The 26,340-nt window shown below is 41.5% G+C and overlaps 1 protein-coding gene across 1 annotated transcript in view; it reads left to right on the top strand.

Annotated features, from left to right (window-relative positions):
• The window catches only part of rlf (RLF zinc finger), a 45,053-nt gene extending 20,294 nt beyond the window's left edge, over positions 1–24,759 (top strand). The window contains exons 2-8 of the mRNA XM_078423006.1: positions 9,194–9,348; positions 9,897–9,978; positions 10,625–10,760; positions 14,224–14,426; positions 14,919–15,055; positions 16,865–17,006; positions 18,104–24,759. Coding sequence (XP_078279132.1) covers positions 9,194–9,348; positions 9,897–9,978; positions 10,625–10,760; positions 14,224–14,426; positions 14,919–15,055; positions 16,865–17,006; positions 18,104–23,704 — 6,456 coding nt within the window. The 3' untranslated portion in view covers positions 23,705–24,759. The remainder of the gene's footprint in view (positions 1–9,193; positions 9,349–9,896; positions 9,979–10,624; positions 10,761–14,223; positions 14,427–14,918; positions 15,056–16,864; positions 17,007–18,103) is intronic.
• The last annotated feature ends 1,581 nt before the right edge of the window (positions 24,760–26,340 follow it).

Genomic DNA, 26,340 nt, shown 5'->3' with positions numbered 1-26,340 from the left:
TCTCCTTAAATAACAAATGCTTTGTAGACATTTCATCTTGCTGGAATCAACCAATATTTTGCTTTAATTTGGAAGAATGTCAAACAATTATAAAGAGAATGTGCAACCATGAACTGTAACATTTAAGCCCTGAAGGCATATCCCATTAAAAATGCATTCATTGTAAAAAGAAAAGCTTTGTTTTTTATGAATGTGGTTTAAATGATTTGAATGTAAACTACCCATGTATACTTGCAACCCAAATGTTCTGGTTTATGTTTAATCTGGCAAAATATTTTGGGGCAAATGTCAAATGAAATAAATTTTCTGTGAAAATCTATGATTCAGATCCTTGCTAATTCTTGGTTGACTTTGGTGCATATACTCTTTTACTATGCTTAGTGTTGTGACCTTTTGAACTGAGTCACTCAGAGGATGAAGCTGGTTGATATAAAAGTCATTATTCTTCACGAGAAAAAGTCTTGGGGCTGCTTTTGCTAGATTCTCCCAAGCTCAAAAATATTGGGTTTATACTTCCTTTAAACACAACAGCAATAAATGATTAACTACTGTTTTGATAGCTATAACTATCAAATAAAGTTGAGTATAAATAAGTAACCTTGTAGAATTAAATATTTTACATTGTGAGCATGTTGTGACTGCTAAGATATCTCTATACATTGAAACACCATTGCTGGGATTTAAAAGTGTTAACAACTGGGAGATCCAGAGAGCCTTGGCAAACCAATGAGGGTAAAGGGAGAAATGGGTGGGCATACAGATGGGTCAAAGAGAGGAGAAAAAAGGGGGCAAGGGGGTGAAATGGTCACCTCGTCTCGCTGATGCATTTCTGTTTGAAGTATTTAACATGTCTACGGTGTGCACATTGAATTTTCAAATTTTAGGTAACTTGCCCCCTTTTTCCCCCTCTCTTTGACCCATCTGTATGCCCACCCATTTCTCCCTTTACCCTCATTCCCTTCCACCTATATTTCTTCCTCTAGTTTTACAATGGAGGAGGCCCAGGAGAGAAAAGTCGGTATGGGAAGTAGGGCTAAAATGGTTAGCAACTGAGAGATTGAGCCGCCCTTGGTGGACGGAATGCCAGTGTTCAGCAAAATGGCTGCCTAGTTTTTGTTTGGCCTCGCCAATGTAAAGGAGGCCACGCCGAGACCACCAAATGCAGTAGATTGGGTTTAAATAGGTGCATGTGAACTTTTGTCTCACCTGGAGGGCTGTTGGAGTCTCCAGACAGAAGTGAGAGAGGAGGTGTAGAAACAGGTGTTGCATCTCCTGCAATTGCTGGGGAAAGTACCTGGAGATGGGGGAAAGCTCGGAAGGGATGAGTGAACCAAAATGTTTTTTACGGAGGGAGTGTTCTCTATGGCAAACTAAGAAGTGGTGACTGGAATATGTGCTAGGTGATGGGAATGTGTTGTTGGTGGTGGAAATGTCGGAGAATGATGGGTTGTTTGTCGAGGCTGGTGGGGTGAAAGGTGAGGCTGGGGGAACTCTATCCTTGAAATTTAATGTACTTAATGGAAGTCCCTTTAATTTAGCATTCTGATTTTGGGAATAAAGATTATCCAGAGTTTCTGCCGGTGATTTTCAGAGATGAGAGCTTATATTAAAAATCTATATTTTACAATGTACATTGTGCAGTTAAATAGAATCTTTTGGTGCTATGGAGTTGAAAGGGTGTTTGTAAGGTTGAATAATCAGAAACCAGATGCTGTATACTTCATACCAATGTGCAAAACAAAGGTTTGATTAAGTTAAATCCGTGTCATTATGATTTCAAAAGACTAGGACTTGTTTTTGTTGACATGGGATACCATCGTGTCCTAATAAGGAAAATAGAAATGGGCATAAGTTTTGTTTTTAAATTTTGAGTTGGGCAAACACCTGGGTAAAATGGACTCGTGCCAAGTTGCCCAGGTAAACTCAGTCATGCTTCTCCCCGGTGCTTATTCTGTAACATTCGGATCTCATTGAAACAGAGGAATTAGAAAGCGGTCGGTGGTAATGGTCTCTCAGATTATGAATGGACCTCCTACTCTTTATGAAGGAGTTACCACAAGGACAAATGCATCTGGGAGAAAGCGTATCAGGCATCATAAACTATTTGCAGTTGATGCCAGTTTTTGATTAATGTGAACTGTGTTAACAGATCCTTAATCAAAGGTAGACACAAAATGCTGAAGTAACTCAGCGGGTCAGGCAGCATCTTTGGAGAGAAGGAATGGGTGATGTTTTGGGTTGAGACCCTTCTTCGGACTGGTCTTCAGGCTTAATCAAAGGTAATTGTGTTGAATTTATCATACACTGTTACTCATTACTTAGGTTAGGCACCTCTGTGGAGATTACAAGCATTTTGGTTTAAAATATGTTAAGATGTTTTCTGTTTAAGAGTTACTGAGCTGATGGTGAAAATCAAAAACTGCAGATGAGGGAAATCTGAAATAAAACAGAAAATGCTGTAGACTCGGCAGGTCAGACTACATCTGTGAGAAGAGAATCACTTAGTTTCAGTTCTGAGACTGTCAGGTCTTTGTTATAAATTTACATATTTTTGCTTCCAAAGGGATACAAAATCAAATCACATGATTGCCTGCTTTAGCAGCTTGCTTATCATGGTGCAGATTATTTCATGGCTATTTCACTAGGAAATGAAATTACTAAGGAACTGGATGGTTTGTTATTTGCATTTCAGGTCACTTCAGAGTCTAGTTTATTAACCACTGCTCAGAAGCTTCCTTCTCGCATGAAACACGGGATTTCTGCCACACTTTTGAAAGGGCTTATGCCTCTGTACTCTTGAACTGCATTTTAGCATAATTATATACGGATGCATTATATTGCTGCAGGGAAATGTACTGTGAGGGGAAAGGAGGCTGCAGTGGTGATATAAAGAAAGTGCCTGACCTGCTGAGTTACTCCAGCATTTTGTGAATAAATACCTTCGATTTGTACCAGCATCTGCGGTTATTTTCTTACACTAAAGAAAGTATTGTATCAATTCTCCAGTATCTTAAAACATATTTTTTAAATGATACTTCGGCAAACACGTCCTTCACGGTGAAGTTAATATCCAAATTCTCGTCAATCCTACTGTTAGCAAAGACAGATTAGCAAATGTTACGATTGCAGTTGTAGAAAGCTACATCTGTACATTTACGTGTAATTAATTCCTAATATTCTACAATTTACCTGTAAGATGCTGAGTGAATGTTAGGATGGAGTATGTATGCATTGTTGTGTTGTGCTTTAAACTTGAAAATCATTTGAAAGTCAAATCAAGTTGGTTTTTTTTCCCAAGTCAAGTCAAAAACAAATAGTCACACTTTGTAAAAATCAGTTCTGATTCTATTTATTGCAGAATACGAGTAATATCTCAAACATGGCTCTAAATTGGGAAGTGGAAGGAAGGAAAGAAATTACAATCACCAGGGAAGTGGTGCTTAGAAGAAAAGTCAGAGCTATGGGCAGGCAAGTCTCTGGATCGTGATAGTCTTCAGTCCAGTGTCATAATAGAAGTGATCATTGAGAACGTCGATAGCTTGGCTTTAATTTCCCAAAATTTCTTAGCTTAATGGAAAGTCCCATTTGATTGAAGAATAGGAAATATAACTCCATTATTTGAAAAGGGAAGATAGCAGGAAACTATAAACTACAGGGATGGCACTGCGGTGGGGCAGTAGAGTTACTGTCTTACAGCGACAGAGACTCGGGTTCAATCCTGACTATGGGTGCTGTATGTGCGGAGTTTGTACGTTCTGCCCGTGATCTGCGTGGGTGTTCTCTGGAAATTCTGGTTTCCTCCCACATTCCAAAGACATACTGGTTTGTAGGTTAATTGGCTTGGTAAAATTGTAAATTAGCCCCAGTGTGTGTAGGATAGTGTTAGTGTGCATGGATCGCTGGTCGGTGTGGACTCAGTGGGCTGAGGGGCTTGTTTCCGCCCTGTATCTTTATCTCTAAACTATACTATAGACCAGCCAGTATCAAATCAGTTAAATGGTGACTCAATTAGAGGTCATTATTTAATGATTTTTTATTTCAAGAAAATCTAAGACATCTTAATTGTTTGAAAGAGAAAAAGTGTTTGACCAATTTATTGGAGTTCATGAAGAAGTAATGTGCTGTGTGATTATGCTAGACTTTGACACCATAAATCACTCCATTCTCCTCACCCGACTTGAAACCTCCTTTAACATCACCGGCACAGCCCTATCCTGGATCAAATCTTACCTCTCCGACAGGCACCGGTTCATCTCCATTAACAACTGTAAATCCCCCACCGCTCCCCTCCCCCAAGGTGTCCCCCAAGGCTCGGCCCCCTCCTCTTCATCCTCTACCTGTTCCCCCTTGGTCAATTAATCCGCCGTCATGGTCTCAACTTCCACTGCTTCGCCGATGATATCCAGCTCCTCATCTCCACCAAGTCAATCTCCACCACCACACACACTACACTGACAAACTGCATCACTGAAATAAAATCTTGGCTTCAATCAAATTTCCTCAAACTCAACTGCAACAAATCCGAAATCATCATCATTGGTCCAAAAACGCTCACCAAATCCACCCAAAACTTCATCCTCAATATTGATGGTCTCCCAGTATCCACCTCCCCTTACATCCGGAATCTTGGAATCATCTTTGATCAAACCCTCTCCTTCAACAAACACATCAAACACATCACCAAGACAGCCTTCTTCCACCTCAAAAACATCGCCCGTCTCCGTCCATCCCTCTCCTCCACAGCTGCAGAAACCCTCATCCATGCCTTCATCACCTCCCGTCTGGACTACTGCAACAGCCTCCTCTATGGCTCACCCTCAAAAATCATCAGTAAATTTCAATACATTCAAAACTCCGCTGCCCATCTACTCACCCACTCCCCGATCCGTGACCATATCACCCCCGTCCTTTACAAGCTCCACTGGCTCCCCATCCCCCAGAGAATCCAGTACAAAATCCTCCTCATGACCTACAAAGCCCTCCATAACCTGGCCCCATCCTACCTGACTGACCTCCTCCACAGACACACTCCCACCTGCACCCTCCGCTCTGCTGCTGCCAACCTCCTGTCCCCCCCCCATCCAGACCAAACTCAGATCCTGGGGGGACAGGGCTTTCTCCATCGCTGCTCCCACCCTCTGGAACTCACTACCCCAAACCGTCAGAGACTCCTCCTCACTCACCACATTCAAAACATCACTGAAGTCTCACCTGTTCAGCACTGCCTTCAACCACTGACCGTCACCTCACCTTCTGTCTCCTTTTTCTGTTCGTTTACTTATTTATCTATTTATTTTCTTCTCTATGTTCTAGTAATCCCTGTAAAGCGTCTTTGAGTGTTTGAAAAGCGCTATATAAATGTAATGTATTATTATTATTATTATTAGACTTGGATTCCCAGAAGTTTTTGATAAAAGTGTGCTATTCAAAAATTATGGTAGAAGATGAAAGCTTTCGGGTCTCGACCCGAACATTCGCCCATTCCTTCTCTCCAGAGGTGCTGCCTGTCCCGCTGAGGGGTCTCCAGCTTTTTGTGTCTGTCTTAGGTGGTAACGTATTGGCTTGGATGAAAGATAAGACACCAGGAAACCATGGGTATTAGTTTTTCTGTGTTTGGCAAGATGAAATGATCTAGTGTCACAGGAATCGGTGCAGGGCCCTCAACTTGCAATTTATATAAATGATTTGGAAGAAGGTGCTGAAGTTACACAGGACACTTGTGGAAGGGTCTAAAACCAGGGGTCACAAAAGCAATGGATGGCCCATTTAACATGCGAGATAAATTTTTATCTGAAGTCTGAGTCTTTCGAATGCTGTGCCTCAAGAGGCAATGAAAGCTATCTGAGTGTTATTTAAAGCAAAGATTGCTTGATATTCAAGGAGGGAAATTTACAATAGGTAGACAGGAATACAGAGTTGGGATTAGAATCAGGCCTTCATTTTATTAAATGGCAGAGCAGGTTTGAAGGATTTGGGGGCATATTCCTAATTTAATATGTCTAGTGCTTGCATTTCTGATCAATTGGGGAACCCTAACTCTTGTGGTGTGGTGGCTGCTGTGTAGCTGGGCCTGCAACCAGAGACTGTTTCAGATCGTGTCTGAAGGGAAAGCAGTTTTTTAAGGGGCAACTGCAAATTTCAATCTCTTTGATATGGAACTGTTTTTTTTAAAACACTATTTTGTAATACAGTCTGATGTGATGTAAAGCATTCTTTCCGATTTGGGAATATAGTGCAATCTATGACAGATCGTGTGGAAAATAAGTTTATTTGAAAAGAGGAACTAGTATGTTTCACTACTTTCTTATCCCATTGAAAGAGGAACTTCATTGTGGGATCCGGCTTTGAGTTTGGGCCTATGATTATTACCCATTGTTATGCATTGTCAAGCTCAACCCTGTTATGCTGCCTTTTGCTAAGCATAAATTGGTCCAGTACAGATCTGTTTGAAACTCGAATACCTTCAAGTAGATTGACCAATTGCTGACACTGGTGAAAATACAATAAAGGGGAACTCCTTTAGTCATTACTTGCGGGGTTGATTATTACATTCATTGTTATCTTGTGAAAATAGTAGTAAAAAATGCATGATTAAGAAAAGAAAAACAAAAAGTGCTGGAGTAATTCAGCAGGTCAAGCAGCAAACCTGAAGAAGATATGTGATATTTCTGGTCCGGGACCCATCTAACCAATCCATGTCCTCCAGGGAAGCTGCCTGACCTGCCAGAGTTACTCCAGCACTATATTTTTTTGTAAAGCAGCATCTGCAGTTTTTTGTTTCTACGAGTGTGCATTAATACTGCACCAAATACCCAATTATTCAAAGATGATGTAAAGCTAATTCCATTGCCTCTCATTTACTCCACAGTTGTTTTTTTGTGTATGCGAGAATGCATTTTGGGCTTGCTTTTCCTGAAGTAACTTTGTGAGAGATTAGGCACAGGATGATTGTTTTTGACTTTCTTCCTCAAATTTCTCTCTGGCAGTTCATATCACAATCGTTAGGTTTTCTCTTGCACCACTGGTTTTATTTTGATCATGATCTAAATGCACAAAAAACAATCACACTGTATCCAGGTTTATTGGCCTATCAATGAGATGCGGATTCACAAAATAAATCTTCACTATTTGCCAGTGTAGGTAGTTATATAATAACTTAACTAAACCTGCAGGGGAGCAACTAAACCTGCAGATTGATCTCCATTGAAGTAAAAAGACTTTTTTACTAAAGTTGTGGTATGTGTTTTGGATCAGGTGGCAGTTCAAATGCTCAAACAAAAATACCAGAACTCGGCCAGTCAAGCAACATCAGTGTGAAAGTGAAACCAGGTTTTTTTTGTTTCTACGAGTGTGCATTAATACTGCACCAAATACCCAATTATTCAAAGATTTCAGATCAAAGACCCTTTATCGAACTGAGCAAGTTGGTCTAGGAAGGTGGGGGAGGGCAATAGGTAGGAACTCAAGGAATGTCTAACGGAGAATTAATAGAGAGTTAAGCTCTATCTCTCTGCATTATTGTCCATATCTCTCCTTTCCCTTTTCCCAAACTAGTTTGAAGAATGGTCTAGACCCAAAATGTCACCCATCCCTTCGCTCCAGAGATGCTGCCTGTCCCGCTGAGTTATTCCCGCTTTTTGTGTCTATCTTCAGTTTAAACCAGCATTTGTAGTTCCTTCCTCACAATAAGAGCTCAGCAGGCCAGGCAGCATCAGTGGAGGGAAAACAGGAAGACAGTGGGAGATCTGGGAAGGGGGAGGGGAAGAGAGGGACAGAGGAACTAACTAAAGTTGGAGAAATCAATGTTCATACCACTGGGCTGCAAGCTGCCCAGGCGAAATATGAAGTGCTGCATCCGCTGCTCTAGCTGTCAACTTCTTTACATCGGCAAAACCAAACGCAGGCTCGGCGATCGCTTCGCTCAACACCTGCGCTCAGTCCGCCTTAACCAATCTGATCTCCCGGTGGCTGAGCACTTCAACTCCCCCTCCCATTCCCTTGGAGGAATTCCCATTCCCTGACCTTTCTGTCGTGGGCCTTCTCCAGTGCCATAGTGGGGCCCACCGGAAATTGGAGGAACAGCACCTCGTATTTCGCCTGGGCAGCTTGCAGCCCAGTGGTATGAACATTGACTTCTCCAACTTTAGATAGTTCCTCTGTCCCTCTCTTCCCCTCCCCCTTCCCAGTTCTCCCACTGTCTTCCTGTCTCCACCTATATCCTTCCTTTGTCCCGCCCCCCTGACATCAGTCTGAAGAAGGGTCTCGACCCGAAACGTCACCCATTCCTTCTCTCCAGAGATGCTGCCTGACCTGCTGAGTTACTCCAGCATTTTATGAATAAATGCCTTTGGGATTGAAGCGTGGGAGGGTAGAGTTGAGCTTTATCTGTGTATTGTCTTACAAAGGTCGTAGAGTTTGTGTGATGTTATGCAGCCTGCCTACAGGGATATTGGGCAATCCCTGGTACAAACAAAGGAAGCAGGTTATTTGAAGCTGGAGAATTCAATATTGAGTCCTGCAGGTTGCAGTGTGCCCAGATGGAAAAGTGTGCCTTGAGCTTATATTGCGTTTTGTAACAGTGCAGGAAGCCATGGAGAGGTCAGTGAGTGGAACGGTGAATTAAAATGGCAGGCAAACTGAAGCTCGGGGTGCACTCCACACTGCAAAGCGATGACCCAGTATGTGGTTGGTTTCTCCACTCTAGAGGAGGCTATATTATGAAAACTAAGCATGGTGCAGTGGATTGACAGAAGTGTAAGTGATTCACTCCTTCACTGGAGAGGTGATTTTGTTTTATCTGATGGCATTGAGAACCGTGTTGAAAATATGCTTGTGAAAACTGGTATCTTGCCTAATTAGACGGAAACTCCAACCTGTTGCACAGTCCTTGAACTTAGATACTAATGTTTCAATTGGTAAAATGAAAAGGATTGAATGTTACTTGCAAACAGAATGGCATGTACCAGCGGCCTTCCCACTGAATTAACTGCTACATGGATCTGCACAAATATCTTGTCTTCTTACAACTAACTGCAAGTTCTTTCTGCTTGTATTGCTTTGAATCGAAAGTCGTAGCATGAAACAGTTAAAAGTTCTTTAAATTAGTTGAGTTAAGTACACATTAAATTGTTTGAATTTAATTTGCATTGGAGTTTCAATGTTTTCTTCCCCCCCCCCCCCCACCCTACTGCAGATCTTGATACAATATGGTGAGAAATACAAAGCTACTGAAGAACTCTTACCTTTACTGGAAGTCTATCGGATTTCTATCCAGAGCTACACAAGTGCAAGGCCTTGCCTAACTACAGAGTGCGCTCACATTAATTTTGTACTTGGTCAGTTAGCCGTGTAAGTGTCTCTTTAATTGCCAGCTTTTTCAAAGACATTGGAGCTGTAAGAATCCTGTGTTTTAAAAAAATAATTACATTTTTTTTAATAAATAAAAAATCATCTATATTTTATGTTCTTGACTACATTTCTGTGGATTATAATGAGATGTGACATGAAATGTTCGTTGATGAATTTGCTCAGCACAGCTTGTGTCTTTAGTGACAATCAAATGCACATCAGGTGATCTTTAAATCTGGACCTAACCACATTAAGGAAATTAATTATTTTTGTGAAATATCTAAAATACAAATTGCATTTGGTAAAAACATTGAGACGTGTTTTGTCAGCAAAATAGCTTTAAGTTCAGAAGTTCTGCAGCTAGCTTGTACAATTTTCAAAAGCTGTTTGTGACTGGATTTGTCAGCAAACCCTATAACTATGTAATTGGAACTGATTGCACAAAAAAGGTAGACCTTTAGTTTCTGTGCAAGCGTAATAAATTTAATAAAACGGTTCTGAATCTTTAAAAATCCAGATTATTCATGTATTTTTTTAAACTACTTTAGGAGCTGTTTTGAACTACTACTTTCACTTCCTGACAAAGATGTTTCACAAGACTTATGGCAGCAGCTGCAAGAGACATTGCAGGTGAGGGATTTGGTTCAGAAACTTGCTTAAATGTCTGATATTTCAAACAGAAAAATGCCATTTGGGTTTAGCATTAACTTCATAAGACGCAAGTCTAATTTATCAGTGTTCTTAAACAGCAATATCTGTATTTGGAGTGTTTAGATGAACATCACTTAATCCTTAGAAAAAACATACTATTTCAATGTTCTTGTTCTATCAACAAAAAAAATTGGTTTCAATTTGAGTCACTTGAAAGTCTAGCCTGTATTGAAACAAAAAACTTCCATTTATATTGCTATGAACCACACCTTTCAGATTTTCAGTGTAGTCATTTTCCATTGACCTGAGGGGAAATGTAGCAATGTCTATTATTATTACTATTGCTGTGCATTTTGGCAATACATCCTTACAATGCAACTGTTTGCATGGAATTGTCATTTTGATCTAAAATCTAGATGTTTCTAAGCTCATTTGCTGCTCTCTCTTAAATTGTAACCAAATCATACAAACTGGATCTTTGAAAAATAAATATACCGTTGCAGAAAATTGTGTCCGTACAAAATGTTGTCTTCATTTTTGTTTAATTCTGCAGTTGGGCATAATTCACCAGTGAATAATTCTGAAGTGTCTGTACTCTTAAATTATTGTTGTTTTATTTTGATAGGATTCTCACATTGCATTACTGGAATTTGGAAATAATGAATTGCAGGCACTGCTTGCAATTTCTAGAGAGGGGGGAGTTTGGAAAAATCCAGTTCTTCAGTGTATTCTTTCCAAGCAGACAGCACCTATCGAAGAGGGTAAGCATTAAATTAAAAATCCTGTGTGATTTAATTTTTAATTTGCCAGATTTCTCTTTTCCCTGTCTCTTTTTCCCAAGCAATTCAGCTGAGATGCACTTGAGATTGGCACAAAAAGGTGGAGTAACTAAGTGGGTCATGCAGCATCTCTGGAGAAAAGGAATAGGTAATGTTTTGGGTTGAGACCCTTCTTCAGACTGAGAGTCAGGAGAAAGGGAAATGAGAGACATAGATGGTGATATAAAGAGGTATAGAACAAATGAATAAAAGATATACAAAATAGTAACTGTTCATGGACAGGTGGAGCCCACAATGGTCCATTGTTGGCTCTGGGCTAGGTGATAATGAATTATACAGACAATGAAACTCAGCAGGATGACGGTGAAACTAGTACGACGATTAGGGTGGGGAATGGACGGATTACTTGCATAGCGCTGGATTGCAAGCTGCCCAAGTGAAATATGAGATGCTGTTCTTCCAATTTGCGTTCGGCCTCACTCTGACAATGGAGCGGTCCCAGGACTGAATGATCTGAATGGGAAGGGGAGATAGTGTTTGGCAACTAGGAGATCCCATATGCCAAGATGGACTGAGCGAAGGTGATCAGCGAAACAATCGCCCAGTCTACGCTTGTCTATGCTTGCTGCCCTTATCTGCTTTGAGGCACAGAGCAATGTACAGAATGGAATATTGTGGGGCAAGGGATAAACCCAGGGTTAAACAATCAGCTCACTGAAAGTCAGCATGCAGGTTAACAAGGTAAATGTTTGCTTTTACTAAGAGTGTCCCAGGATAGGAATAAATGTCTCGCAATTATACAGAGCCATGGCTACAGCATGCCTGGAGTATTTATGAAACATATACTTTCCATAGAGGGAGTCGAGCAAAATAAATCACCAGACGGGTTCCTGGGATAGTGGGTCTTTCATATGGAGGGAGATTGAGTAGCCTAAATGTACTTTTTTTTTGTTGCTCAGTTTCGGAAAAAAAACTTTGGGAGTCTAGAGTTGGGGATCACGTTCTCAAAATAAGTAGGCTGTCGAGAACTGAAATGAGAATTTCTTTCATAGAACGAGTAGTGATCATTGGGGATTGTTTACAACCAGGGAGCTGTGGTGGCCCAGTCATTGGTGCTGATTATTATTGTCACTTGAACTGAGATACAGTGAAAAGGCTTTGTTTTGCATTCTATGCAGGCAATTTGTGCCATAGATGAGTATATTAGGCAATGCAAAAGAGAAAATAGAGTGTAGAATATAGTGTTACAACTACAGAGAAAGTGTAGATTAAAAGCGCAAGGGCCACAATGAGGTAGATTGAAAGATCGAAAATTCAACCTTGGCATATGAGAGAAACATGGAAACATAGAAAATAGGTGCAGGAGGAGGCCATTTGGCTCTTCGAGCCAGCACCGCCATTCGTTGTGATCATGGCTGATCATTCACAATCAGTAACCCGTGCCTCCCTTCTCCCCATATCCCTTGATTCAGACTTGAATGGAGAGGTCCATTCAAGTCTGATAAGACCGGGAAAGAAGCTGCTCCTGAATCTGGTGGTACGCACTACCGAGTCCAAGGGGAGAAGAGAGAAAGATCGGGGTGTGGGTGTTTCTTCATTACATGAGCTGCTTGTCCAAGGCAGTGCGAAGTGTAGGTGCGGGTGAGGCAGTGCGAACTGTAGGTGGTTTGTTGGATGGTTGCAGCTTGATTGATTTCTGGCTATCGGAAGAACCAAGGAATATGAGGATAGGGCACAAATGTTTTTTGTTAAAGTGGAGCTTGTCAAACCTGGGCTTGTTGAATGGTGGAGGAATCTCAAGGGCCTCAAAAGCCGGCTCCTGCGACTTTCCCCTGTGTTCCTTAGGGTGTGCTCGTCCAGGTGATTTATGAAGTCATGAATCGTGAGATTTTTACAGAATGCGTATTCATGTCCACAACCAACTGGAACAATATCCAGTGATGCTTTAGATGAGATAATTCCAACAGAAGACTGTGATGTTGTTATCCTCAATTTAACAGCAGGAATAATTTGTCTCAAAATGGAATGATTTTATTCTAACTATCATTTTTGCATAAATTCCGTTTGTTTTTAATAATTTTTAAAAAAATTGCAGAGTAGGAATCCAAGTAGAGGTGAAGCAGTTTGCAGGTTAGACTAAATATATTTGACCTGTTCCAGTTAAAGTAAAGAACATATTGGTTTTAAGCGATAAAATAAACTTGTTTCTGGTTAAGCTGGTGGTGAAGTTGTTGATTAGATTTAGTTTAACATTCTTGTTTCATGCCGTGCTTGCCTATGTTGCTGCAATGTTTATCAAACTAGCCTTATTGTTTGCAGTAATGCCCTACGGTAGTATCAATAGTTTCACGTGAAGGGTTGCTCAGAAACTAACAGGGAAGCTTTCATGAGAATACAAAATGGACAGGCAGTTTAGGATTTTAGGAGAGGGCAGAAACAAAACCCAGGTCAGGAATTGTCCATGGTAAAGTTAACAAATGGGAATAGAGATTAACAAAACACTATGTTCAAAATTTAATTTCTAGCATAATTCAATTTTGCACAATGCAATTAGTACCACTTGTATTGGCAAGGAATAGAGGGAAAAGGTGACCTTCCACTTAATTATAAACTTTACTACCAAAGCTGCTTTAAATGAGTACACATTTCTTTTGCCTCCGAAAACAGAAATTTTGCATACATAATCTTTGTAGTTTTGAAATTACTGTTGCACATTGTCTTCCCAGGATGTTATGATGGTGTTTCTGAATTACTATTCCACAAATTAATAGGGGTCGATAGGGGTAGGTAGGGGTCGAGCTGTCTGTCCGTGGGTGCGGGGGGGGGGAGAGGGGAAGTTTTGTTGCCTCCATCACAGTGAGGGGGTGTTTGGAGTCACTGTGATGGATGTTTGTGTTGGGGTCGTGTGTCCTGTGTTCTTTTCTTTTTTGCTGTGTCTTGTGACTGCTGAAATTTCGTTCGGTGTTGTGCCAAATGACAATAAAGTTTTGTTATGTTATGTTATGTTATCACGTGTGCCGAGGTACAGTGAAAAGCTTTTGTGTGCAGAAAAGACTATACATGAATACAGATCAAGCCGTCCACAGTGCACTGATAAAGGGTACAACACTATTGCAAGCACTGTGAAGTGCATTTTAACCTAAACTTCTAAAATTCAATTTTTCTTTATCTCACTAATGTTTTCTTGGGATTAAAGGTTAATTTAATTCAAGATATTTTGGTTATATTTGGTGGTGACATGCCATCAGGACGTTGAAGCTCACAGAATATAAATAAACTATTGGGTATACTTCCTTTAATCTCTGGCACAAAGTTTAACTTGTGTAAATTAATTGTGGAATATATTTTTTTAGTGCAAGCTAATGCCGATACGCTGCAAAGTTGAATTCTGCAACCTGTACCTATATTTGTAGAATGTAATTAACAAGCGTTTTTGTTCATACAGTGAATGATTATTTGATCCATGAAGGACCAGCATTTCTTGAGATTCGCATTAAACATCTGATGAAAACTGATCGCAAGTTTGATGCAGTACTGCTTGCAAAGTGTTGTACAGAAAATGCAGAAATTAACAGCAAAGGTGCTTTTCGACAAATCTACCTCACTTGTCTCTGCACTATGGGACCCAATGAGGAGGCAGCTAAAGAGGTTAATGACTTTATATAATCATGTTTACCAGCAAAGTAGCTCCATGGAATGATTAGCTCTCGAGCTGAAAACGATTTGAAGTTGCCATTGGCCTGTCTATAATTCAGTTCTATACCGGCAAAAGCAAATTCTTCCATAATTGGTGTTACTGAATGTTGACAGAGGAAATAGATCCTTCACAGCACTGGGGGCCCGGGTTCGATCCTGACCTTGGGCGCTGCCTGGGTGGGGATAACTAGAACGGACTGTGGAATTTGAATGATGAGCCATGATGATGTTCAGTGGCTGAGCTCAGATGCTCCATTTTTCTGTGTGAATCTTGAGTGGAATGGAATTCAATATTAATTTATAGAGTTGGCTGTTGGCAAAATTGGGAGGAGCTGTCCATTTTGTTTTATCTGTTGGGAATAAATGATGACATTGAGAGCCAGCATGTGTAAACTGGTATCACCAAGATCATCCATTCTAAAATCTGAAGCATTCCTTTTGTAGATTGCACGTGTTGACTGCAAGGAAGTGCTGGATATTATTTGTAACTTGGAGTCTGATGGTCAGGACAATGCTGCCTTTATCCTGTGTACAACATTCCTAACCCATCAACTGCAACAGGAGAGTGTCTATTGTTCCTGGTAAGTTAGTGCATGGTTGTTTAAGACGACCAAGCAGCAGCTTTATATTTCATGTATTGTTCGTGCTTGTTACTGGTGTATCTGGCATGTTAACTACTTGTTTCCATTTAAAATCGACCGTTTTCCTTTGCAGTCATGTGAGGATTTGGAATGGTTGGGAGAGAAAGATTGCAAACGTTTATCTGAATTGATTGCACATCATGTTTCGTCATTAACTTTGAGGCAGGAACTGCACATGATGGTCTCCAACATTCACTTGCTCTCTTGAAGATGCAAATTAATTTTGTGCTTGTGTTAGTCCTTTTTAGATCTTTGCTTGGGTATTATCATTGGTTTTCATTGTATACAACTTTTGTGATGTTGTTTTTGTGCCTTTATCATATCATATCATATCATATATATACAGCCGGAAACAGGCCTTTTCGGCCCACCAAGTCCGTGCCGCCCAGCGATCCCCGTACATTAACACTATCCTACACCCACTAGGGACAATTTTTACATTTACCCAGCCAATTAACCTACATTGGGAACATTTTTCCTGCATCTAGCCCCTCGGGACTAAAGATTGTTTGTTCATGATGTACACAGAATTGGAATTGATAATTTGCTCTTCAGAACATTAAAGAATCACCCACAATAGATCAAACATGGTTAAAAATAACTATTGTGGACACACTTTTACATTATTGTTGCTTTTCTCAATGCATGCTGCTTTTATCGCGGTAATCAGTCCAAAAATATCCTAACCTAAAAATTCAAAGGCATATTGCTTGAAAAAAAGGGTTATTCACCTAAAAATAGATATTTTTTCTTCACAAAGGTAAATTGCTATAACAATCTTTTCTAGTTTGTTTAAGTAAGACCAGCATTATTATCCCATCTGGAATGCTCTTGAGGATGGTGAGCTACCTTTCAAAATAGGTGCAACCCTTTAAGTGGGAGTACTCTCATAATGCTTTAGCAAAGGGAGTTCCAGGATTTTGTCTGAGTGTCAATGAAGAAACATTGACATATTTCCAAATTGTTGTGGTGCATGACTTAGAGAGGGCATGCCTGTGGTGGTGTTCCTATGAGAGGCAATCTTGGCACAGAGTCACAGCATTCATCATGCTTGAAAGCAGAGCTAAATGTTAATACTGTCCTTTGGATAACTAACAGCAATGGCAAGTCTTGTTGACTCTCTCTAATCAATTGAATCGAAATTCTAATTACTTCCTAGCTCCCATAGCTTAGAGTAGATAGTTCAGTATAGAGCAGAAATAACCCCTGATGCTTTGTTTAAGCCTATCACCGGCTTGCTTTGGGCAACCATGGGAAAGCAGTTTTGTTATGTATTAGTTTAATTCCTGTTCAAAATGTAGTTTTCTTCCAGATCAAAAGCAAGTTTACAAGTGGCAGTCGATATTCTCAGGGTGCAAGTGGTAGTCAAGAGCGTTTGTCATGTGTTCCAAATAGGATAATGGAATTCTTACTTCCAGCAGCACAACAGAATATGTAAACAATATAATAAAGGAGAAAAAAAGATTTCATAAAACAAACAATAATAGTGCAAAAAGACAAAAGCAATGCCTCCAAGTCTATAGTTCACAACTTAGCTAGAGTTCACTGCACCTCAATAGCATTTACCCCCTACAGCCACTTCTGAATTTGTTTTTGTACAACGTGTTTGTTAGAAACCTCCAATCTGTGGCTGCACTCGGTCAAGGTTGGAGAATTGAATCAGTGCACTGCCACGTTATAAATTCAGATGGCGTAAAAATCTGTAAAGATATAATTGAACAGAAGATACCTTTTTTTTGCCCCCCAAAGGGAGCTCACTCTGTTTTGGAGCAAGTTGCAACGGAGACTGGATCCATCTCTGGATTCCTTCCTGGAGCGTTGTCGGCAGCTTGGAATTATTGCTAGGACTGTGTACCACATATTCTTCCTTATAAAAGTTATCCAATCTGAAGTAAGTAACCTGATGATTTCTTGTAGATGAAAACTATAGAATATGTATCTATGTACAATGTTTTCCTTAAGTAGATTTTTAACTATAATCTTGAAATTTAACTCAATACTTGCAATTTGTTATTCTTAACTAGAAAATTTCCTTATTGTCATAATGTACATAATGCTCTTTAATTATTTTAGTTACTAATTTGAATGTAATCTCGTGATTTTTCCCTCAAAAGCCTTTAAACCTACACCACCTTGGTTAGAATATAGTTCAATAATAAACACCCATAATTGTCATAAAATTGGAAAAGCCAATAATGATATCATGCCACTTGCAGTTAAGTAAGCTTGCAATCGCTAGATAAATTTTGACGGTGCTCTATGGAACTCTGAGTTGGAAAGGAGTAATTACTCTCTCCAGCGAATGGATATTTATCACACCTCAGAGTAAGCCTGCGTGTTCTGTTTAAAACAAACGATCAAATTCGGCACGGTGGCGCAGCGGTAGAGTTGCTGCCTTACAGCGAATGCAGCGCCAGAGACTCGGGTTCGATCCTGACTATCGGTGCGGTACTGTACGGAGTTTGTACGTTCTCCCCGTGACCTGCGTGGGTTTTCTCCGAGATCTTCGGTTTCCTCCCACACTCCAAAGACGTACAGGTTTGTAGGTTAATTGGCTGGGCAAATGTAAAAATTGTCCCTAGTGGGTGTAGGATAGTGTTAGTGTGCGGGGATCGCTGGGCGGCGCGGACCCGGTGGGCCGAAGGGCCTGCGCTGTATCTCGAAATCTAAAAATCTAAAATCTGTAGGGGAGATGCTTTGAACATTTTTCTCATGTTGTAAATTCTACGCCCTTAATTTTTTCACACGGCATGCATCAGTAGTTGTTTGCGTGAGATTGTAAGTGTCTGAGGTGGAAGGTGCAGCAATTGACCTGCTTATTAATGTTCTTCCCCCTCTCCAAATGAAGCACTCGTTTGTACCTCCCTGCACAACAATGTCACAACTTTTTAATTGAAGTATCACGAGGAGATCCTAACGCGCGCGGTATACATTTATTCTGCAAGGGAAAAACAACCTTAACCCTTTCTCCCCTGTTTGCTTCCCCAGGCAGAAGGAGCTGGTCTCCCAATCTCAATTGAACTTTGTGTAGGAGCTCTTCGTATTCCGTTTAATGAAAACGCAGAGATGAAGATTTCCATTTGTAAAACCATTGCCTGCTTGATGCCAGATGATCTTGAAGTGAGACGTGCTTGTCAACTCACCCAGTTCCTTCTGGAACCCACAGTGGATGCATACCATGAGGTGGAGCGGCTGTACAAGCAACCCGATCAAAAATACGATCAGGAAAACGGCCCTATTCCCAACTCATTACACTGTGAACTGCTGTTGGTTTTGAAAGCCCACTGGCCTTTTGATCCAGAGTTTTGGGATTGGAAAACTCTCAAGCGTCATTGCCGTGGGCATTTGGGTGACAAGGCTGATGCCATTTCAGAGGATGAACTCAGTGACAATGAGCTGGATGGTAATGAACTCTTTGATCAAATGAGTAAAATACCAGAGTCAATATATGATGGAAGGGGGAAGGATGGAGATGCTAGCAACAAAAAGAAAGAGAAGGTGATGTCTGAGCGATATTATAGGTGGCTTCAAAATATGTTCTTCTGCGTGTTGTGCAAGAAAGATTATGTTGTGGCTCGAATGGTACACCATGCTAAGACGCATGTCAGAGATGGGATATTTTCTTGCCCTGTATGTGCAAAAAAGTTTAAGAGAAAGGAACAGTTTACTCCACATGTAAAGGAACACATTAAAAAGCCCAAGAGAGAGAAAAAACAGAAGAAGAAATTCGAGATGGCTGAAAAATCTTTGCATCCTGCAATAAACGTGAATGTTCCCACTAAGCACCATTCTATCTTCGATGATGTGAAAGATTCTGTTAAAAAAGAGATTGAGGAAAATGACTACATAATATTCAGCGGAGCGGACTCTGTGGACGAAGATCAAGGTGATGTGTCCAAGCCTGAAGTAGATGAAACTGTTGTGACACAGTGGACAGAAAGTTATCCATGCCCGGGCACGGCATGCTCGAGATCTTTCAAATACTATAAGAACCTCACTGCCCATTTGAAGAACGATCACTTGGACAATGATGAAAATGTAAAGCACTTCCTTGAAATGAATAACAGGAAGGCACTATGTAAATACTGCAGGCGCCATTTTGTCAGTGATTACCATCTGAAAGCCCATTTAAAGGTCCACTCGGGCTTGCAGCCCTATATTTGCATTCAAATGGACTGTAGTGCCAGCTTCCAGGCTTTTGCCGATCTGGTGAAGCACAGAAAGCAACACAAGGAGTTCCGATCCAAATGCACGTTCAAAGGCTGCAGCAAAGTTTTCAGCGGGTCATGCTTATTGTATCACCACGAAGCCCAGCATTACAGGGAAGCAGCTTATTCATGCAATTTATCGGGCTGCAAGAAATTCTATTTTTCCAAAAGAGAATTCCAAACTCATCTGCAAACACATGGCTTGTCGAGTCTGGAAGAATTTGAGGCCAGACTTCTGAAAAAAGGAAGCGACTCCTCGGAGGACGACGGGTCTCAGCTCATGACCGGAGAGGAGAAGCCTTGTCCTGTGGTTGGCAACGTTGCAGAAAATGCAACTGAGAAACCAAACGAGAGTGCAGAGAAACCTTTACAGAGTTGCAGCTATTCTCTCCCGCAAGGAACGATAAAAACGGAAAAGGAATATAGTCCAGATGATTCTTATTGCCCTGCAAGGCTGGATGGGGATGGGGTTGATTCAGCCAGCAAGGGTAAATCTGCATATCCTAAACTCCAGGGTGTTTATTCAGAAAACCTGCTTGTGCCGTTAGAAAAGCTGGCATCGTTTAAAGAGTTGAGTGATATCGAGGACATGATGAAGGCAGCCACACTTCATCCTGAAATCAACAGGAGCTTAGCCAAGCACAAAATCACCACTAATGTTGCAGACAGCTTGCCAGGTTTAAATAAGCTTGCTTGTGGTATCGATGGCTGCAGCATGGTGTATACCTTGGCAAAGGACCTGAAGAAACACATTAAGGCAGCTCATCCAAATTATTATAAAGCGAAGAGGATTGATAAACACAGCAGAAGTGTTCTGAAAGGCTCTGATGCAAGTCAAGATGGGGATAAAGCTGAGATGGGAGAGCAAGCCTTATCAACGCAGCTGTTATCATTGCAGGGACAGGAAGGCCAGTCAGTTGCACCCATTGATGAACTTCGCAAAAACAAAAGTGTGTTACTCAAAGCGCAAAGAATTAAAAGGCCCAAGAATAACAGGAATGCCAAGTGGCCCGCTATCTTTAAGGACGATAAGTTTATATGCTCTCGATGCTTCAAGGAGTTTTCGAACCCCAAGTCACTTGGTGGCCACCTTGCTCGCAAAATAAAATGCCCTTTACTGGCCGGGAATAGCGCAGGGACTGATGCAGTTGAGCAGCTTGATAAAGTCGAGCCTCCAATCCAGCCCGCTGATGTTCCTGAGGTTTCAACACTCGAGGATCTCGTAAGGGCTCTGCAAAAGCTGCAGCTGAATAAATCTGAGGCAGTTGTGGACGAAGTGACAGAGTGTGCCTCTGCTTTATCTTCACCCCTGATAGAGCCTCTGCCGACCTCTACCACTGTCGCTTCCATGTCCACACCTTTAGGTAATGTTTCCCAACCACAGCCACTCTCTCGTGAGCTCTTCCAAGTCGATACATCGAATGAGGACTCGGGGGTCATTAAGCCATTTGTTTGCGACTATGAAGGATGTGCCTTTAAGGCAATGACCAAAGATGGCCTCATTAACCATTACGTTAAAACTCACAAGTACTCCAAGGACAAGGTTCTCCAGTTAAGCCGGTTTCAACTCAGGTTCGCCCCATTCAAATGCCACATCTGCCTAAGAACATTTACGAGAAAAACAAATCTCAGAACTCATTACAAACAAATGCATAGGTTCAGTAAAGAGGACATGCAGAAAGGAACGTTCTCGTATATAAACTGTGTTTCTGTTCCTAGCAATACAAATCCTCAGCTGATTGTGCCAAATATATTAATTAAAACTGAGAATGACTGTCAACTGCGCACTGAAGATAAATTGTGCAGCGCACCGAATGTCACTGAAAGGCTGGGTTTGTCTGAAGATCCTGGGTCAATTAAAACAGAAAATGGTTCCCTTTATCCAATGACCGTTCCTTGCCAGATTAAAGACTATAATTTATTTGGAGATGATGAGTATGTACAACTTGGCACACTGGGTGGAAGCTGGCGCCAGCCTGGAAGTGATTCGGAAAACACGATGAATGAGTCTTTCACGACAGAGATTGAATGTTCTGAATCTGCGGAATCGTTAAAATCCGAGGAGCTGCATCTGAACGGCAGCGTGGAATCTGGCGGCATGATGGCGGACAGCGCGGACGAATCTGAATCCAAGGAAGAAAGTCGGGGAAGCCGAAGAATTGGTGCTAAAAGTAATCTGTGTTACATGTTGAACAAGTATCACAAACCTTATCACTGCATTCACAAGGGCTGCTCTGCGGCATTCACCGGCCAGCCTAACCTGATACGCCACTACCAGACGGTTCATCAGTACAACCGGGAGCAAATGTGTTTGGAAGAAGATCAGGGAAATGCCAGGAAAGACATTACCAAAGTAAAGAAAATCTTCAAGTGCAAGTTTGAGGGTTGCACCAAACGCTTCCAGTATCCTCGCGTGCTTTTGCGACACTACAGTGAAATCCACAAGCTCGCAGGGGGCGAGGCGGGAAAGTTTGCTTGCAACCAGCTGGATTGTCTGTCCTCTTTTAACATGTATGGCAACCTCAGACGCCAGGCTTCCGACTTACAGTTCAAGTGCAGCATAGACGGCTGCAGCCGTACCTACACTATCCGCTCCAGCTACCTGCGTCACGTCCAAAGACAGCACAAAGCCCATTACAAGTCAATACTACTGAGGCCACGCAAAAACTCCAAATCCGACCGCAAGTCTAATTTGGAAAGATGCAACCAGGACTGTCTTGCTGGTGGTGCCAATGGTTCAAGTTCATCGGTTAAGGCTGACATGAAGCTGTTTGAGCAGGAGCCGCTCACTGATGAAGACAGCTCCAGCTCCCTGTTACTGCGTCCACCCAATTTGGGTCGAAACAGCAGAGAGAATCTCTCTGACGAGGAAAGCTGCGACTCCGAGTCTGAGGACGACTCCAATTTTGAAAATTACAAGGCGGACCTCGACTTGTTCAACTCATCCCTGAAACAGGAGTCTGCCTTTGAAAGCCGAGGGCATCTCACAGACGAGGCTTGCAACAGGAAAACAAAATTGGGGGCGGACATAAAAAGGAGTCTGGCGGACGATCATTCGGAAGACTCCAATGACTCCTCGGTGCAGGATGAGGACTGTGAGAGGAGTGGATCCTCTCTGGCTTACTGCGGTTCCTCAGTGGATGAGTACGATAAGGAGTTGAGGAAGTCGGGCAGGTGTCGTGATTATTTGTTGAAGAGCGCAGACCATGGGTTTGCGATGTGCAAGAACGAGGTTTTGAGGGATCAGTTCCCCTGCATGGTGGACGACTGCCAAACCGTTGTCCTGAGCCGGCGCAGCGTGCTGAGACACTACAAGATACTCCACAAAATGACCGCCAAGTACATTGAGCAGAATTTCAATACTCTTCTGGTGTGCAAGAAATATTCCGATCCGTCCCGCGAGAAAAAGGAACCCGATTCTCCGTTTCCCAAAAAGGCCCACTCTGAGCAGGGGGACGATGGTCCAGACTGCAGTGTACTGAGGCAACAAAATGGGGAAACCCCGCTGAAAACAGAGTTCAAAATGGAGCCCGAGCAGATTGGGTCAGGGCAGCAGTTGCAGAACTGCAGCGCGACACACGGAAACGGCGCCTTTCCCGGTGGTGGGAAAGCACTGTTTCCCGGGAAGTCGGTAAGCAGCAGTCTGGCATTGGGGATGGCGGGCAGAGGTCCGGGCTTCAAGGAAAACTATGCTAATCGGGCCTTCCTCCCGAAGAACGGAGGAGTCATTGCAAATATAGTGAAGCAAAGTGGCACCCAAAATGGCTCCGTGTTCCCCAAGTTGAAGCAGCCCTTGAAAAGGAAATCTGAAATGGAAGTTCAGCCGCAGAGAACGGACTCGGAGTATTTGACGCAGGGCTCCTTCTTTGGTAGCAAGGAGAACCAGCAGAACCAGAGTCCTCTGCAGAAACCATTTGATCTGACCACCTATAAACCTATAGGCTTCGAGGCCTCGTTTCTGAAGTTCATTCAAGAAAGTGAAGACACCGAGAACGACGTTGATGAGTCGTGGCATTGGGAGCCGCCTAAACGATGCAAAAAATTTGCTTCACACCAGAGGGAGTCAGCAGTGAACACTGGCCCGAATGATTCGACAGTGGAAAACTGTAAAGGGTGCAGTGCAGACTGTGACCAAAACGACACTGCTGTGCATAACAGTTTTGCAGCAATCCAGCCTCTAATTTCACAAGGGTCAACTCCTTCTTTGGAGAACTTACGAACGATATTGGATAAGGCGTTGACAGACTGTGGAGATCTTGCCTTAAAACAGCTTCATTTTCTTCGGCCAGTTGTGGTCTTGGAGAGGTCCGAGTTTTCCACTCCCCTCCTAGAACTGTTTCCAACAAAAAAGAGCGATGAACTCTGTGTGGGAAGTTCATAGGACTATTTGTATCTATTTTGCAAACTTAAAATCGCCATACTGTAACCTATGTAGAGAGATAAAAGCAGTGCTGCAGAGAATAAAAAGCGAATATGCCTGGGGCTTCCATTTGGGAAACGAAACCTTGGTTTGTTCTGGTTTTGTGCATGATTGTGTGTGTGTATACGAACAAGTATTAGGGTACTTATCGGGGATTAGTAGTTCTCACTAAGAACTTGAATGTGCACATACTGGTGCTTTTCTGTAATATATTATACACTACATCCCCTTTATGTATGGGTTTTGAGATAGTACACTGTCAATTAAATGGCAATTTTTCACAAAAAAACATTGTGCTGATGGATTTGTGCTATAAATCACATTGTATCGATGCTTTTGGAAAAAAACAGATTGGTCACCTTATTGATTTTTGGGGATCAAAGTAGCCTTGACAGTTATCAGTTTGTTTTTTTAAATGCTGCTTTTACTGCAGCAGGACTTTGGCAAACCCAGAATGGTTTTCTCTGAAATATTCTTGTAATCGTGTAAGAAATCTTCAAAATGGAACGTAAGAAAGCTACAAATTGGAACAAACACGGCAGCTGATTTTAATTTCTGATGAACTTCACTTTGACCATGACCGTCCACTGAAATGTTATTTAAAATGGGCTCAAGTTTTTTTCTGCTGTAAATGGAATTCTCTCTCTTAACTTACTACTGTGTAGCAATTCTGTTCTGAATTCAGCTTTTGTTTTAAAAAAGGACCAAATTGATCTCTGCAGTATTTTCCTCTGTATATTTTACATATTCTACTCTCGTAATATAGATTTTAACCTGAAAGATAGTGATATCATAAAGAAAATTAATTTGGTGTGTATGTATTTGGAGGTGGTGAAATAGCAAGAGATGACCTTCTGTTTAAGATATTTTGAAGTAGTGTTACTTATTTAACATGCAGTTTTTGCTAAGAAATTTCAAAATGTCTAAATAAACCTAGAACATTTTTGCCAGTACACTATACTACCTTTCTAGTGAGGTTTATTAGTGACACTTGGTGACAAACACAGAATGAATGATCAAAGCAAACTTAAATAGTTCCTTGGAAGCACCAAAAAGGGTTTGGTAACATGAAATTACTAAGACAGACACAAAAAGCTGGAGTAACTTAGTGAGTCAGGCAGCATCTCTGAAGAAAAGGAATAGGTGACGTTTCAGGTTGAGATCCTTCTTCGACCCGAAATGTCACCTATTCCTTTTCTCCAGAGATGCTTCCTGACCCGCCGAGTGACTCCAGCTTTTTGTGTCTATCTTCGGTTTAAACCAACATCTGCAGTTCTTTCCTCCATATGAAATTACTAAGTATGTAATCAAGTTTGATATTTGATACATTATTTTAGAATACTCCATGTCAATCCAAAGATTTTTCAATGGAGCTGTTGAAATATACTAAGGTAGGTTAACTTTGTGAACCCTTGAATCAAATGCCATTAACTGAATATAAATTTGTTGTAATTAGAATCACATTGAACTGTCTATGTCTTGTGATTTTTAAAGATAGTGAAATCTGTGGTTGTACTACCTGTGGGTTAGAGGTATTTCCTCAGAGAATGCAAAATGTGTTCAGTAGTAACAGTGGGGATTTTAGGAGCTCTTGAGATACCCTGGTTTCTTTATCACAGCATGATATCCTCTGGGCTGTAGTGTTAGGAATATTAAGAGGCTCTTAGTCCAAGATTTATGGCCCATGATTAACTAAAACTAAGGTAAAAAGTAAACACACAACTCGTGATAGGGATTGTCAGGGTGAATGCAGTCTTTTACCCAGAGTTGGGGAATCAAGAACCAGGTTTAAGGTGAGAGAGGAAAGATTTAATAGGTTCCTGAGGGACATATTTTTCACACACTGGGTGGTGGAGAGGTAGAACGAGCTGCCAGAGGTGGTAGTTGAGGCAGGTACTATAACATTTAAAGGATATTTGGACAGGCACTTGGATAGGAAAGGTTTAGTGGGATATGGGCCAAATGGGGCAGATGGGGCATCTTGGTCAGCATGGGCAAGCTGAACCTGTTTCCATGCAGTATGACTCTGACTTCAGAGGGAGAAAGGGAATTGGAGATAGTTACAGCCTTTCTGGTTTTTCTTTCCTGGTTGAAAAGTGGGCTTCACTTTGCAAATGTACATTTTTATTTTTTAGGTACAAGTTGACTACAGAATTCCATGTTATCCTTGTTTGTAATGACTGGTGTCACCTGAGCTATTGGTTTCTATTGAGTTGCTTCAGACTGAAGAAGGGTCTCGACCCGAAACGTCACCCATTCCTTCTCTCCTGAGATGCTGCCTGACCTGCTGAGTTACTCCAGCATTTTGTGAATAAATACCTTCAACATGCATGTTCTGATCGCTGTTGTCTCGCCTGCCTGTGACCAACTGTAGCAAATTTGAACTGAATTTATCCATGTTTGTGCTGCAATGTTTCATCCAAAATGTAAATGGAAAGTTAAACCGCTCAGTGAAACGTAAAGCAGTTCACAAACTTTTGCAATCGTTGTAAAAACAGAGCCACGCTCTATTTTCCAACACTTTAAATAACATTATGACTTATTTCAGACACATCTGTTCAACTCTATTCAGCTTCCCCATCAAAGTACCTATTGCT

This window comes from Rhinoraja longicauda, chromosome 27, assembly GCF_053455715.1.
Source record: "Rhinoraja longicauda isolate Sanriku21f chromosome 27, sRhiLon1.1, whole genome shotgun sequence".
NCBI classification, from domain to species: Eukaryota; Metazoa; Chordata; class Chondrichthyes; order Rajiformes; family Arhynchobatidae; genus Rhinoraja; species Rhinoraja longicauda.
This window is presented reverse-complemented; position numbering and strand designations above follow the sequence as displayed.